Source organism: Oryzias melastigma, linkage group LG2 (assembly GCF_002922805.2).
Source record: "Oryzias melastigma strain HK-1 linkage group LG2, ASM292280v2, whole genome shotgun sequence".
Classification (NCBI taxonomy): domain Eukaryota; kingdom Metazoa; phylum Chordata; class Actinopteri; order Beloniformes; family Adrianichthyidae; genus Oryzias; species Oryzias melastigma.
The window spans coordinates 19,786,660-19,803,364 of record NC_050513.1 but is presented as its reverse complement, the minus strand read 5'-3'; the positions used below and the strand labels follow the sequence as shown (position 1 = coordinate 19,803,364).

The 16,705-nt window shown below is 42.8% G+C and overlaps 1 protein-coding gene and 1 long non-coding RNA gene across 7 annotated transcripts in view; one reads left to right on the top strand and one right to left on the bottom strand.

The window, feature by feature from the left end:
- LOC112141999 overlaps window positions 1-4,424 on the top strand; it is a 10,053-nt gene extending 5,629 nt beyond the window's left edge. The window contains exon 3 of the long non-coding RNA XR_004949429.1: window positions 4,158-4,424. This is a non-coding gene — a long non-coding RNA (uncharacterized LOC112141999). The remainder of the gene's footprint in view (window positions 1-4,157) is intronic.
- Window positions 4,425-4,530: 106 nt separating this feature from the next.
- The window catches only part of adarb1a (adenosine deaminase RNA specific B1a), a 16,346-nt gene continuing 4,171 nt past the window's right edge, over window positions 4,531-16,705 (bottom strand). The window contains exons 2-10 of one of the 6 annotated variants that reach the window (XM_036216172.1): window positions 12,128-12,167; window positions 11,222-12,051; window positions 10,368-10,482; window positions 9,861-10,029; window positions 8,675-8,829; window positions 8,431-8,599; window positions 6,865-7,046; window positions 6,611-6,789; window positions 4,531-5,176 (exon numbers count right to left, since the gene is read on the bottom strand). In XM_036216172.1, coding sequence (XP_036072065.1) covers window positions 4,997-5,176; window positions 6,611-6,789; window positions 6,865-7,046; window positions 8,431-8,599; window positions 8,675-8,829; window positions 9,861-10,029; window positions 10,368-10,482; window positions 11,222-12,051; window positions 12,128-12,131 — 1,983 coding nt within the window. In that variant the 5' untranslated portion in view covers window positions 12,132-12,167 and the 3' untranslated portion in view covers window positions 4,531-4,996. Of the gene's footprint in view, window positions 5,242-6,610; window positions 6,790-6,864; window positions 7,047-8,430; window positions 8,830-9,860; window positions 10,030-10,367; window positions 10,483-11,221; window positions 12,052-12,127; window positions 12,168-16,705 lie in introns of all 6 variants that reach the window. The other 5 variants (XM_024265220.2, XM_036216167.1, XM_036216166.1 and 2 more) reach the window with 5 other exon arrangements.

Here is a 16,705-nt window from a genome sequence, read left to right as displayed (position 1 = left end):
TAAGGGAAACCTGAGCACCAGGAGAAAACCCACAAACATGAATTCACTCATTCCTTCATTCATGACAAACATTAAACATAAAAAATGTTTTTTGTGCTTCATTTTTTAACAAAACACAACAACATTGATAAATTAAATTTTTTTAAGGGTGAACCTGAGCACCAGGAGAAAACCCGTTTCTGAGCAAGACTTTAGTTTCTTGCTCAATGTTTATACTGGCGTCTGCCTGCTGGAGTGAGAGCCTTCTTGAATCTCCTCCACAGGGAAATCTTTCGTCCACCAGTGTTTTCTGAAGATTCATCATCGTCATCTGATGTTTCTTCATCATCTGATGTTTCTTCATCATCTGATGTTTCATCATCATCTGATGTTTCTTCAAAATAACCCCACCCTTTTATTTCCAAATCATCAGACCCTTCTTCAAAATTATCCCACTCTTCTTCTTCACCAGAGATTTCATCCTCGTCATCTGAGGTTTCATCTATGATATCTGACGTTTCCTGGTTTTGGTCTGTTGACGTTTCCAGGTTTTGGTCTATAGAAGTTTCTTCCTCAACAGGGTCGATTGATGGTTGATCCGGTATGACCACAGGAGTGTCAGTCTTGTGTTTGCGCCGTCTTGCTGGAGTCAGGGCTTTTTTAAATCTTCTCCACAGAGAGATTTTTGGTTTCTCCAGTTCGGATGGCTCTTGCAAGTCCTGGGTCACTGACTCTTCTTCTTGAGGATCTTCTTCAGAAACCGTCTCTGGTTCTGGTTCTGGAACTTCTATTTTAGGGTCAGTTTCATCCAAGAAGGCCCATGGCAGTCCTAGAGCAACTGTGTCTTTGGGCTTCTCAGGTTTGGCGTTGATTGAAGCTCGCCGTTTGGCCAGACGAGTAGCAACCTTGACTGGTCTGTAGATCCTCTGTTGTTTAGTGGGAGGAGCTTCTGTTTCGTCCATCTCCAGACGTCTCTTGAGCTTTCTGGAAGGTTCTGCAGCCATTTGTGGTGCAGAAACAACCACTGGATCTGAGGTTTGGACTGCTGCCTCCTCAACCACCTTTTCTGTGGACTCTGGGACATTTTCTGCAGGAAAAGACTCCACCGCTGGTGAGTCTGTTTCCTCAGTTTGTTCTTGATCCAGATCTCTGTTTTCTGGAGTCTCTTGGTCATCCAGAGATGGACTGACAGGTCCACATTGGGTCTCCGGTTCCTCCAGGTTGGGGGTTTTCTTTGCCTTCTTGTTTTTACGCTTCTTGCGTTTCTTAGATGGTTCTGGAACAACTTGTTGTTCAGAACCCAACTCTGATTCTGAAGCTTTCGAATCCAAAGATGCGTCTTCTGGGACGTCCTCGGTTTGTTCCGGTTTTGGCTCAGGCAAACTTTCTGTTTGGTCAACAGACTCCACCACTGGTGAGTCAGTTTCCTCAGATTGTTCTTGATCAAGATCTCTGTTAGGCAGAGTCTCTTGGTCATCCAGAGGTGGACTGACTGGTCCAGTGTGGGTTTCCGGTTCCTCCAGGTCAGCGGTTTCCTTTGTTTTCTTGTTTTTGCGCTTCCTGCGCTTTTTGGACGGCTCTGGAAGTGCTTGTTTTTCAGAATCCAACTCTGGTTCTGAAGCTTTTGTATCCACAGAATCATCTTCTGGGACGTCCTGGGATTGTTCCGGTTTGGGTTCAGGCAAACCCTCGGTTTGGTCAGCAGACTCCACAGGTTGGACAGATGTTTCCAGAGTTGTTACTTGCTCAGAAAGCTCCTCCACCTGAGTCTGAAGTCTGCCCGCCAGTTTGCTCTGTAGTCTCAGTCTTGTGCTGAGATGTTGTTTGAGGTTGGCTTGTTCCTCCAGATCCTCCTGGACTTTCTTGGCTTTGGCCTTTGCCAGCTGTCTGTATCGTTGGAGCTCCTGTTCACGTCTCTGTCGGAGTTGCCGTTCTTCTGCCAGTTTTAGTTGCATGTCTTGCAGCAACTCCCAGTGCAACATACAGCTCTCCTCAGTGGCAGTTCTCCTCTGTATCAGTTGAGTGTAAAGCTCATTCCTCTGGAAGAGCTGTTGCAGGAGAAAATCACGCTCTTCTTTGAGAGCGGACAAACCCTTTTTGATGGGAGCAGTGGTTGGTTTCTCCTCATCAGGTTTATGGACTTTGGGGACCTCTGAAGGTTTGGCTGCAGAGGTAACCATTTTAGTCGATTTGCTGGTTTTCTTCATGTTTCTCTAAATCCGTAGAAATCCAAACTTAGAACTGATTAGAATCAAAGTGTTTAGTAAACAGCTTAAAACTCTCGAGGTTCCTCGTTGGGTCGAAGATGTGGAAGTGAAAATTTCAGCCCAGTTCAAGAACTTTCTGAGTCAACAGCAGTGATGTAAAATGACATCATCTCCCAACACTAAATTCATATGACATAAAGACAATGACGTCAAATGACGGCGAGAGGAGAAGCATCTTGGCAAACAGCCAGGAACGTACCATTACGTAGAAAAGGGGGGGGGGGGCGATCGCAGTGGTACAGTCCAGCTAAACGCGCGAAGACTGATTTCAGAGCACGCGCGTGGATAAACAGCAGTTTCTGGAAGCATTTTCGTGACTTTGGCGACAGACACATTGAGCGGTGACTTTTTGAAACGAAAACCAAACTCGAAGAAAGATTTAGGAACCGCCCATCCGTCCGTGCGGCGGCAGGAGAGAAGACATGCTGCAGCGACACGGAACTCCTGAGAACTGCAGGTAGAACACGTCCTTCCGCGACACGAAATAGTTCCCTCTAAAACACAATTCTCCTGTTTTTAGAAGGAAAAATCAAATAATCTTTCTGTTTTTAAGGTTTCTATCAGTTTGTCAATTCTAAAGTAAGGTAAAACCAGGAGAGAGAAGCATTTAGCTTACTGCAGTTTTTACAAGTTGTGATAAAAAATATATTTTTAAAGCAATGTGAAAGTAACTCAAATAAAGCGTTTAAAAACACTTAAAATATCATGTTTATTCATTTATTTATTTTATAATTGTTTTAAATCAGGTGCAGACTAAAAAAAAGTCAGAAAAAGCTTGTAGATGTGACGCATAGACTGTATATAGAATAACTGGACGAAGCAAGCCCCCCTCCTTCCGTGCTCCATATAGGAAGTACCACTGGGTTCCAAAAAGGCCAAAGTCCCATTGACTTACATTGAGAAACAGTTATTTCTCAGTCATTTTATATGTCAGAATAATCATTCTTCCTCTGCTGCTTTCTGATTAACTTCTTTTTTCTAATCCTAATTTTTTAAAAGTTTTTTTTTCATTATCACAAGTTATTAGAGTTATAAATTGACCAATCAGATGACTCAATAAGCGTTTGTGGGTCTGACGTTGTTTGTGTGGGGTTAGGGTTCCTCCTCGTTCGAGCTAGCATCTGCTCTAAACTGTACAGACGGATAGCTACCATACTGCCCACCATTTTGGTTGCACCGCTAATATTAGCTTGATGGTGTGAGGGGCTGTAAGCTAGCAGGAGAGAGTGTAAACAAAGGGATGATGGGAAATGAGTGCTAGCTGACTCAGTAAAAACAGCCTCGCCCACATCAACTCAGAGGTGAATTTCTGATGAACTCCTTCCACTCTGCAGAAATTATGTCCTAGTAAATGATATGATTTTAATTGTATTATTTTGTTTAATCTTTTAATCCTCCAAATGTCTAACTGGAGTTTTCTGCTTATTTGAACTCTGGAAGTGTCAGAGAATGTCCTGTAAATGAACGTTTTTGCCCGTATTTCCAGAAAACCTGACATTTTCACAGCGTTTCCTCTTGCTCTCTGTACATCATTGCCAAACTTCAGTGTCCTCAGGAGTATACAGAAGGGTATATAACAAAGTATCCATATTTGGTTGTATATTCTTAGTTAGCAATGACAGCAGTCAAACATTTTCTGAAAGTCTTCACGAGGTTTTCACAAAATGTGCTGGCATTTTGGTCCATTCCTCCATGCAGATCTCCTCTAGAGCAGTGATGATTTGGGGCTGTCGCTGGGCAACACAGACTGGAATCGTGCACAGTGACACATTTCCGAGTGTTTAAATAGACTTTTGATGCAAGTGTTGATTGAACACGTGTTGCTGAGGGCGGTGAGAATGCAGCTTCAAAATGTTGATTGTTTGACGGACTATCAACCTCAGGTTAATGAAATCTTAACTCTGCCTTTAGGTCAGCATCATCCAGCCGGGAAATTTCTCTGGAGCCACCAACATCTTGAAGACCAAAACTGCTTTGGATCTCTCAGCCAGAAAACCGCCACGCTGCAACAGGACATAAACGCTCGTGTTGGATCGTATCGGGTCACTGAAAACGTGACTTGATCCAGTGTGTTGTTATCTCTGGTGGGAAACTTCTGAAGGTTCAGAAACACGGAAGAAATTCCAACCCGGGTGATGTAACAGAGTCTTAATGGCAGCAACTCATAGAGGAGTACTCTGTCTGTCTGTCTGAGCCGGTCGTCAGAATAATGACTCCACTATTAAGAGGCTTGATGTATTTTTCACCAAAACAAACATCCAGAGGGGAAATAAAAGAGATCCAGTTGAAAATGAAAACTTTATTTGAAGTGAATGAAATCCCAATAATTCTACTTCAGCATGAATGAGCTCCATGTCTGAGGACTGACCTCCTGCAGGTGGCGCTGTGGAGTTAAGGTGCATTACAGGCAAAATCAGATGAAAATGAATCTGTTTTAATTGAAGATCCTTGAAGTTTAAAGAAAATAAAGAGAATTCAATACAATTATATCAATAAATGAAAACATTTCCACCATCATCAACATCAAAAAGTATTTTCTGCAGCATTTTCTCCAGAATGAAGGTTCCTGTTGGACCAGCTGACTCAACGTTCTCCATGTTTAGAAAAAGTCCAGAAAGGACTAATTGATCAGAAATACTTGCTTGAAATCTTCTGGAGTTCCACCTCTGTGCTGATTAAACTCCACTTTTGATGGCGGCGTGTGTTCAAGGATTCCTGGAGAAAAGCCCGTCTCCGTGGTAACCACAGAGTCAGCAGCTGCTCAGGCTGAAGCGGTCCTGTTCTGCTGGCTTCTTGACCCAGGAGCCCAGTCCAGCTTCAGCTAAAGCTCTGCAGAGCGTCTGCTTGGCGGAGTGGTGGTCCACGGCGGCACGCTTAGCCTCGTGGTAGCTGCTGGAGCGCACGGCGTGGAGCCGCAGGGAGGAGGACAGCTGCATGACAGGAAGACTGGCTGAAGACAAATCCAGAGACAAGAGCTGCTTCTACAAGGACAAGTCTGAACTCAGCAGGAAGAGAGAGTTGTTTCAGAGAAGAGTTTTAGGATGTTTCACTTCTACTGTTGGACACGATGGAAAACCGAGACAGAAGATTCTTTTATTTAGATTGAGCCTAAAAAAGGAGGATTTGAGCTTTAAGACCTCAAAGCAACAATAAGTTCAATCACAAAGGTAGTTACAGAGATTATTTCTGTTTGGATCAGAAGATTAGTCGTTTTAAGATAATCAGTTTATTAAAAAAAAAATAGATTTTTGTTTATTAGCAAATAAAACTATTTGTTATTTAGTTAATTAGCTTACTAGCAAACAGAATTGTTAGTTATGAAGCTATTTAGCTGAAAGTTAGTTAGCTAATTAGCTATTTAGCTAATACGATTCATAATCAACTAGCTAATTAGCTATTTAGCTAATAAGATTATTGATCAGTTAGCTAATTGGCTAGTTAGCTAGTAAGATTTTTTTTTCTTGGGCTAATTAGCTTATGGGCAGAAATGAATGTTGCTAATTAGCAAATAGAATTTTGATTTATTTATCAAATGAGTTATTTAGCTAATAAGATGGCTGGTTTTTAAGATAATTAGCTTATCTGCTAATAAGATGATTTCAGGAAGGAGTTTGTTTAGAAAGTAAAGTCTGTAAATTTCTGTCTGTAAGTGAAATTCCTAAAATAACATGGTAGAAATTAAGATTTTCTTCTAGCCAACCCTTTTTCTAACACTATATCACTTTTGTTTATTATGTTGAGTTAATTTATTGATTTTATTTTGTGTAAATAAAATCAATAAATTTTTGTGTATTTTTGTGTAAATTAAATAATTATTAATAATTATATTTACTATAATAATTATAATTATTAAAATAATAATTATTTATTTTGTAAATTATCTTATTAGGAAATATTATTGTTTATTTAAATAATAAGCTAATAATATCATCAGGTATTTAGATAAATATCTTATTCGTTAATAAGATTATTAGTAATGTAGCTAGTTAGCTTAATAGAGAATTAATGATTAACTAATAAGAATACTAGTTAATTTAGCGAACACTATCATAAATTATTTAGTTAATTAACAATTAAAATAGTAGTAGTAATAGTAGTTATTAAAGGTAAAATGAACTTATTAGCTAAAAAATAATTCATTCAGCTTGTTAGCTACTAAGCTAATGAGTTAGCTAAACGGCTATCTAACAGTGAAAAATCAACAGAATTCTTGTTTGTTTGTTGAAGCCAAATCCTTCTTTTGTTGTTTAAAAATGACAGAATCTCATTTCCTGGATGATTTTCTCTGTTCCGTCTCTCCGTCTGAAGTGTTTCTATGATGAGGATTACACATCAGAATCATTCCACCGCTCTGTTCTGCTTACCCTGCTGTGCAGCAGCGTCCAGCCGTGGTAGAAGGCTCGTTTGCAGAGTCTGGAGGGTCGACCCAGGTCATCTTTCCCCGTGGTGGAGTCGATCACCTCCAAACCCCGGTCTCCTACGGTCCAGTTCACACTGAAGTTTGGAGCCCTTCCAGGCTGCCGGGCCTCGGTGTTACTTATTCCTGCAGAACCAGAGTTAGAGAACCAGAGGGAGCACTTCGATGGAAGAGGTTACCTAGCGACCAGCGTTCTCTCACCGCTGAGCAGCGGCCGGTTGAGGCAGAAAGCAGGCGGCAGAGCCTCCAGCTGGCCGATCCTCTGGTACATGGCCCTGGACAGGTGAGCGGCGTGGTACAGGCTGCCCACGATGATGCTGGAGAAGTACAGCGGCTCGGTGAAGTGGCTCATCAGAGAGCCCTGGAAGCCCAACACGTTCCACCTGAGACGACAGAGAGCAGAGGCTGAGATAGGATTTAATGCTGTCTCAGGAATGTGTGGAAGAGTTAACATGTACACGTTTACAGCTGAATCCTCCAATCACGATCCAGTTTACCCAACTTTCATAGGGGTACCAGTGACACATTTATATAAGTAAAATAACAAACAGTATTTTATTCACTTAAGAAGACATTTTCAAGAACTTATTGAAGCAAAGTCTATTAAGAAAATTCCCATTTTTGGTAAACAAACGACCAGAGAACTAAACAGGAATAGTGTGCAGAACGCGTCGCGCTGACAGCACTATGAAGCTAAAGTACCAACACATTCTCATATATGGACGCTTGGTTCAGACACCTCTCTTTTAGACCTTTTGGGTGTCCCCAACTCGTCGTTTTTTTGACCTGTTGGCTGTTCCCGTTAAATAAAGGGTCAGTAACCTCCAAACCGTGAACTGGTATCGGTCCGAGGGCCGCTTGGTCCCGGGCCACAGACAGACAAAATGCATACACTAATGAGGGGTCCCCAACCTTTGGACGTAGATCGGTACTGGGATGTGGCTGGAACTGGTACCCTAATCTTAACCCTAACCCAGCACTGGTACCCTAAAGCCTTGAGCAGTCCGGTAAGGACAAGTACTGTACGGTCCAGTTTTTCTGGCAAGCGTTCGCGGTTTGTTTTCACAGCACATGCGTGGTGTAGACCGCTAGCGTGTCGATTGTAGAGCGACGACTAGAAAAGCAACAACAATGGAGGTCATCCTGCTGCTCGTCTCTTTCTTGCTTTACTTTATCGTGTATACAGTGTTACCCCCTCATTCCCCGGGGGTTAGGGACCGGAGACCTCCGCAAATCCAACAATACAGAGACAGTCTTCGCCTTTTTCTATGGACCTATGGCTGATGGGGCCCTCAAGAGGAAGTGTTAAATGGGTCCATTTATCAATCGAAACGCTCAAAATAGCAGACTGTACCGTACCACTCAGTGGAAACCAGACTTAACTCTAACCCAGTTCGTTACTGCATTTGGTACCGCGTCCGGAGGTTTGGGGACCCGTGATTTAAAGGGAACAGCCAGCACGTCAAAACACGACGAGTTGGGGACACCAATAAGGTCTAAAAGAGAGTGGGCCCCAACCCTACGTCTATATATGATGCATCGGGAGTGAGAATGTGTAGAAGCTACATGCAGAGGGGTGGAGAACTGTCCCAAAGGGGGCGGGGTCTATCTAGGAAGAGCCATAGCACGGAAAACGGGGAGATTGTAGATTCCTGCTCCCATAAGTAATCCTAACTGGACTCATTCTAGACCAGCTCTAACGATGGAGTCCATTTCCCTGAGAAAATGTTCCTCTTTCATCTGGAACGTCAAATGAGGGGAGCACACCTGGCCATCTTGTCACTGCAGGACATGGTGAGCAGCTTCTCCCCCCGTCGAAGCGCGTCCCAGGTCTGGCGGGGGTCCCCGCAGGGAACCGGGACGGTCCCTTCCCCGGTCTGGATCTTAGTGCGCAGACCTCCGCGGGTCCTTCTGCTCGCAGGTCCGTCGCCCAGATCTGAAGGGACGGGCGGAGAGGAGATGAAGCGGCAGACGTCACATGGCACTGGAGTTTGGACCCCCGTGTGCTCACCCTCCACCCCCGCCTCGTGGGGGGAGAAGATGCGGGCGTCCCCACAGGGGGAGGCGCTGATGTAGAGGTGGAACTGAACTTTGTCCTTCAACCTGAAGCCCCGCCCACGCTCACATCTTCTGAAGATGGACTTCTGGTGGTCGTCTTCATCCTCACTGAGGTTTAGAGAGTGGAGAAGGTCCAGAGAAGAGATTAAAGATCTCTATTTCCAACGATTTTAGGTTATCAAGATAAAAGAGCTCCTTGCTTTAATTTTCTCTGTGGAATTTTAAAGTAAAAACAGAAGAAAAGAGTATCTGAATGTGAAACATAAAGCACATTTTCTAATAAAGCACAATGCTGTTTTTTCTAAAAATATTTTTTTCAAGTCAATAGTGGATATTAATTACCATTAATTAAGTTTTGCTTCTTTTCATTGCAACTTTTAAAAGGTCATCAAAAACTAAGGAGAGACAATAGACTCACTCTGATTTGTGTGTGCGTATTCTTGATTTGTAACTCATATAATGTGTTTTGTGCAGAAGGAAAAAGATTTCAAAATTAAAACAATACAAAATATCAATTTAAACATGCACCAATTAAAATTACAACAGCTTGAAACTAATTACACACAAACATCTTTCAAAAATACGCACAAATCACCTCTTACACACACAGGAAGCCTGAGTTACTCACTAATTTATCGTGAGACTCTTTTCACGTCTCCCCGATTCATCAGTGAGTGATGCGTTCAAGGACTACTAGAATGCTTGTTCATCATAGTAGTCTTGTCAGACTTATCAGACATCAAACCTCAACTACACATTCTCAATCCCAACTTGTCATCTATGGAGGTATGGTTGGAGCCCCTTAGCGATCCAGTCCAACATCTATGTTACCCAATAATGATGACTAAAATCACATTTACAGGTAATTTGTTCCACTTGGGTTGCCATACATGCCGAGTTTATCCTTCAAGGAGCAGATTGTTAAAAACATAATATATGAGTCATCACAAGGTTTCATGGAGCCACATCCAGTACAGAAAACCTCAAAAGGTCTGTGTTCAGCTCCTTAACTTTACATTTACATGTCAAAGAATGGAAAGATTAAAAAAAGAAAGGAAAAAAACTGACATGAATGGAAAAATAAAGTTATTTTTTAAGGTTTAACCTCAAAATATAACATTTTAGGAAAAAACTGCCACCTGAGGAAAAGCTCCAGCTGGGAGTACAGAAAGCGGACGAGGCAGCGGCGGGCGACCACCTCGGCGTGGCAGTCGTTGAGGGCCAAACCGTGCTCGCTCAGGTGTTCTCCACTGATGCACTTGGTTCCTGTTGATACGCAGATGACCTCCGCCTGCTCCACGTCATCACCTATTGAGGAAACGGCAGCAGCTGGAGTCAAACCTTCAACCACAGGCGTGTTTGAGCGGTTCATCCGTCTTCTGCAAACTAAACACTGAAAAATCCTCATATTTGTTCTATTTTCCCTAAAAAAAACGTCTCCTTTCCAGAACAGTTTGGAAACATCTAGTATGAGTTGGATCCAGTTCATCCTCTGGACTCTTCTAGAAGGATTTGTGCCGTTGCTGAAATACGGCGCCATCCGTACTGTGAAAAAAAGGTTGCCCTCATATGTTGGAAGTAAACCCTCTTCCTATGATGACATCACACTCACTCGCTCCAGGTCTCAGATACGGTCAAAGACCTACCTGTTGTCATGACAACTCCCGCCAGAGCTTTCCGCTGAGCGAGCGGAGACGTGAAGTTGTCCAACAGTTGGCTGAACTTTTGGAGGACCAGACGAGAGACGGCGTCCGCCAGGACCTGAGCGACCAGAACCGATGACAGTCAAGAGACCAAGACGAATCAAAGCGTGACAGCATTTCAAAATAAAGTCAATAAAAACAATCATTCAGATTCATACTTTAGTAAGAGCAGAAAGTAAATGGAACAAAAATAAAACAAAATATTTTTTAAACTATATTTGAGATATCCAGTACTTTAGTTGAATTTGTAGAAGACAAAAAAAAAGACTTTTATTTTGACAATCATTCGTGTTAAAGTCTGCAGCTGATCCCTTCATTTTTTTCCCTCTTATTATTAGCAGAAATCTTTCAGAATAAATTAAAACAAAGCCAGTGATCTCTGAGGATTCTGGTAGTGGTGTTTATTTTGGGAAACCAACACCCACATGATACTTAAACACTGCACAGAGTCTCACTCAGTGCGAAGTATTGTTTGTGTCATCCCTCCTGCAGTACCGAGGACTGGACCTGATCTTCGGCTTTATCTGTTTGCTTGCTGCCTGCCCTGACCCTCACCTGGACTCTGACATCTCTAGTCTCTTCTAGTCTCATGATTGACCTCTGCCTGTCTGACCCTGATCTAGTTTTGTGGACTTTTAGTCGTGCATAGTTCCTGTCTGAACTAATAAACCTGCTGCACGTGGAACCACCCGTCTGTCCGTTTGTGGCACTGAAACCCTGATGTGATCTTCACCCCCGCTCCCCATCTTTCTAGACGTCCTTGGACAGGAACCCCACAAACATAGAGGTGTTTGTACCTGTGGCAGGTGGAGCTGCGGCCCATCCTGGGGTATGGGCTGTCTGGACAGTCCCCGCTCGGGCTGCAGGTTGAAGAGCACCTGCAGAGCGGCCAGCGCCGCCCGGGCTTTGGCCAGTCGCTTGTTCCTTCCGGAGCCCTGAAACGTCTGGTCGTCGACCGTCAATGACACCACGAAGTTCTTGGCATGGCTCTCCCCACTCTCAGAGACCAGGTCGTACCGGAGGCCGGGACGCATCTCATTGAGCATCATGACCGGGTTCTTGGCACCTTTCGGGGAGAAGGAGCTGGGAGAATCTGAAGGTGTCGGCAAGGATGGGCCGGGGGTCTCAAAGGCCTTAAAGAGGATGCTGGGAAAAACTGCCACATCAGAGGTGAAGTCTGTGTGGACGGACAAATTCCGGGGAGCTTGAGCGGTGCCGCGGACCTGCAGCAGCGACTGTAGAGCCTTCTCCGCCGCGCTCAGCTTGGCCTTCTTCTTGGTTGGCCCCGCCCCCTGGTAGAACCGCCCGTTGACCTCCACCTTCATGACGAAGAGGGGCGCGTGGACCGGCCCGGTTTGGGACAGCAGCGTGTACTGGAGCCCCGGCTGGACCTCGTTCAGCTGCGTCAGGGCGTTCTTGGGCGGGGCCGGCCGTCGCAGCTTCTTCCTAGGTTTGTAATGGTGGGCGTGGCCTCTGTTGCCCTCCTCCAGAGGTCGTTTTCTCCCACACCTCCCCTTTGAGAGCTGAGGAGCAGGAGCTGCGACTTCCTGCTGTGAAAGGAGGTTTTTCAGGCTACAGTTTTCTTTGACGTCGGTGATGCAGGAACCTGCAGAGAACAGATGGTTCTCTGTTCATGTTCCCACAACAGAGCTTAAACCACCTTTTCTGTCAGAGCTGTGAAGGAGTTTGAGGAGCATACTTACTCATGTTTTCTGCTCCCTTGGATGATTCGTTCGTCTGCACCTGTTGAAGAACAACTGGTTTAGCCAATCCGACACCAGACTCAACGAGATTTTCTTTTATGAAACTTTTTTAAACTGATCGTTCAGGAAGAAACTTTTAATTTATTAGTCAGACATGACAAGCTTTTATTTTGACATTCCCAGAAGAGCAGATGTATTTTATTTCGAATGTAAGTAATTGTTTTGTTCGTGAAGAAACATTTAATTTCTTTATCAAACACGACAAGCTTCTATTTTGACATTCCCAGAACAGCATATGTATTTTATTATGAAAGGAAGTGATTTTTTTTGTAAAATTCCGTACAGAACTTGAATATTGCGAGGTGTGAAGCTAACAATTAGATGGCGGTTACAGACTTTAGCTAACTCTGGGTTACCCCGCCCAAACAATCCCGCCCACAACTCAAAGGCTAATCCCACTGGCCACACATCTAACGATCTAAACGATTGACAGATTTCAAGTGGGTGTGGCCTTCCAAAAAGCTTGCTCCTGATTGGCCGAGTGGTTGTCATAGAAATGTTGACTAGGATCGCCTTGGACCAATAAGTGCTTGTTGACGACATCAGGCTCCAGGTGTCCGTATCGTGAAAAAATGCCAACTGAATTGACTTTATTTGGTTGGAGCCACAAGTTTCTATGGATGATGTCACACTCACTTGATCCAGTTTTTATATACTGTCAATAGTGCAGACAGTTTGGAGTCGTGCTAAATAATAGAAAAGTTTCTGTTGGTGCCGACGGAAAGCGCCAAAAAAAACAAAAACAAAGATGCCTGAGGATTATGAACGGGGCGTTTTATTTTGAAAAATGAGCAGACGTAAACGTCTTTGTGCCTCTAATCTTTGCTGCTAGTGAAAGAGTGACTGGAGAGGATGACCGCTGCTTTCAGGAGCTCAGAGGCCGTCAGAGAAAGCAGGGTTCTGGTTTGTCGTTTTCTCGGCGGAGCTCCTCGCTGTGGATTCCTCTCCTCATGCCGGGAGCTTTCATCGGAGACGGCGCTCAACTGAACGAGTCCCCCGAGAGCTGTCGGGTTACAGGGAGCAGAGGCCATTCGATTGACTGTCTTTGCCGGTATCTGGGAACGTCTGTCCGGACGGAGCATCCGTTCAGCGGGACATACGAGACCAGCACCTCACAGGTTCTCTGGTTGGGTTTGAGTGACGCGGAGTAACGGCTCACGCTACATTTAGAATATTTCTGCGAATAAAACAAGATTTCATTTGATAAAATCCATGGGTTCTTTTACCTTTAACTATTGCATTTTTCTGAGAATAATTTGCGTTTTTAGCATAGTTTGACCAAGGGTGAGACTTGTATGTGATTTAAAAAAAATAAATCCTGGCTCATGCATTTGTTATTTTCCTGACTACCAACCAGTTTTGTTTTAGCGGTTGTTTCAACTACCGACCACTAGAGGCAACGTAGAAGAAGAAGCTCTGTCTAAATTCTTCCTCTCCTGAACTTCATGATTTTTTTTAACTCAATTTCATCAAGACATGGTCTTATTTTGTCCCCTACTCTGACTAATTCAGGACAAACTGGGTCACAGAGAGACAGAAGTACCGCTGAAAGCGCCTGCACTAGATGGTAAAGATTGCTTTAAAAGAAAAGCTCTGAATGATCCCATGAACCCAGACATGTAAAGCTCTTCGAAACAGGCCTCAAGGCCTGTATTCTGACACCCCAAATCTACTTCATGACACTTTTTTGGACAAAAGAGTTCATGAAAAGAGGCAGAGGATGCAAATTTGTCATATCGAAAAAGGGTTAGCTAAAGCTAATTTGATGTGGTCTATGAGAGGCAGTGGATGTGATTTTGATGTTTGGTGGAAATGCATTATGTCGCTAGCATTGGCAAATTTGTTTAAAAGTTGCACATTTTCTCCAAAAAGTGTAACTTCTACTGCAGTGCGACTTCTATTTAGATTTTATTCGTCTTTATTATGTATTTTTTGGCTCCAGTGACTTATTTCTGAGACGTTACAGACCTAACAATGCAAATTCCACCAATAGTCATTCCAAGACATTCGTTCTAGCAACACTTCATCAAGTTATTTTTAATACTACCTTTGAATAATTAATGGATATTGATTTGAATCAAGAACTTCATTAGTTTCATTAACTTTCATACCCGCTGTAGAGTCAAAGAGACGATGCAAACAAACATCAGGTCAGAAACAATGCAACCTTTTGATCGGTTGTCTAAAATAGGCTGTAGTTTGGTGTTTTAGGTCATCTATGGACACTTGATCCAGATTGTAGTCGAGTTTGAAGATGAACAATCAGAGAGGAGAGGTGATTCATCAAGGATTATGGTTTCACACCATTAACAAGAATAAAACCATAAAATTAACAAAAATGAGCTGAGAAATATGGTTCGGACCAATAAGAGAGGGGTCAAGAACAGATCCCTGTGGAACACCAGTGGAGAAATTGTGTTAAGAGCAAGATTCAGAGTGCTGGCGTGTTCTATGTGATGGTAAGGCCGCCTCAACAGCTTCACAGTGCTGGGAAAGTCCTCTTCCTGTCAAGAGGAACGCCGCGCAGACGGGAAAAGCAAAGGAAAGTGCCGAGTGGACGGAGAACGAAGAAAGACTCACGTCAGCGTCTGACCTTATTGACTTGTCTTCTCAGAATTGCAGTTTTGAGCCTTAAGAAACTGTAGTCAGCCAACAGGGGGAAGGGAAACACACATGAATCATATCTCAGTACCGCAAAGAAAAACTACAACTTAAGAAAAGGGAAGAAAGAGAATAAATGTGTTTAATATCCAAAAGCTGCAGATGCTGCAGTTCCTCTAATGACCTCTAGAGGCTGCTGTCAGATGGGAGCCAATTCCCATTGACTCCCATGTTCAAAGTCAGAAATTTTACTAAACTAAAAAAAACTAAACTAAAAAAAACAAAAAAAAATATAATGATGGCTGTCAAAAATGTTTTTTGTGTCTATTAGTTTGTTTTAGTCATAACTGAATAAAATCAGATAGTTTTAATTTTTAAAGGTAACTACTTATTATCGTCTTTCAGAACACCTTTTTTAATGTTTTATTGAGTTGAACGGAGTGAAAAAAAATCTATGAAAAATCACACTAAGTAAATCTGAAAGGTGAACCTGCAATGATTACTATTTAAGACTTTTTAACCTAAAGTTAAAAAAAACATTTCAGTTTGTGCCAAATTCTTTTATGTAATGGTTGTACTAAATCAGACAATAATGTCGTCTTCTTTTTTTTCTTCCTTCTGTTGAGAAAACTCATCATGTAGATGACAGAATATTCAGAAAAAGATGTTGCTGTAAAAGTGTTGGGATAAGGGATTAGGATTGAGGGATGACTTTATCGTCTACTCCGATCATCTTTTGATCTATTGTAAAATCGGCCTTTTAATTATGATTATGATGCTTTAAGACATAATCCAAAAACCTGTCGTTTTCTAGGACACAAACCAAATCCGAGTTCTTCCCCTACTCCTCTGACTCCTCCCCATTGCTCCAGCTGTAGGGGCATCTGAAGGGGCTGTGGTATCCAATCTTTTTAAGGAGTTGCAGCGACTTAAGGCTGGCTATCCCTACGCCTGCAGGGTGTACCGCGGGGTAGAAACACATTTTTTCATGTGGCTCTGAAGCACAGAAGTTTACATTTAAATGTAAGTAATGACTTGTTGTTTTTGGATGACTTTTTTACATTGTGAAATGGATGTCACACACGAGAAAATCCGGTCAATTTCCAAATTATAATCAACCTTTAACAATAAAATGTGACAAATGTGATCATATGTTTGTGTCTAAACAGACACGCACACTGATCAAAGTTGTGGGCTGACTACGGAGCGGGTGGGTGTGCTTTTGAGTGTGTGATGATGGAAAAACAAAGCTGAGCAGAAGCGCCAACGCGGAAAAACACGTGTCTGGTATGAACTAGAGGAGAAGCGAATACCGCGCACACTACGCCCGTACACCGCTTCAGAGGGCCTCCATGTCCAGAGTGAACCAAACGTTCCTGTTCTGGATTATACTTGAGCTCCAGAATCTAATAAAACTGACGGGGAAAACTTGAGTTTGTGAAGATTTCTCGTGAGGATCACTGTGACAGATGAGGAAAGGTTCTAGAATCAAAACAAAAGGGAAGCTCTGTGTTGAAATGTTAAAAATGCAGTAATCATACATATGAATTCATAATTGGCTCTAAAAACAAGACTGATTTGAAAGAAAACAGAAACACTTTCTGAATTCTCAAAACAACAAACACCTGGGACTGTAGCCAGAAGGTGAACAGACTTTGAACGCACAGGAACTCATTTTTAGAATACAAAATACCACTGGGATGAGTACAAACTGTAGGAGAAAATAACCAAAATCAAAACAAAAAAAAGGAGACTTGTTACTTTCCAAAATCAAAAGATTAGATGAAGACAGAGCAGGTTTATGAACAGGAGTTTCTTTTAAATCAACCAATATTAGGGGTGTTGCGGATCACAAAACTCACGGTTCGGATCGTGTCACGGTTTTAGGGTCACGGTTCGGATCACTTTTCGGATCAG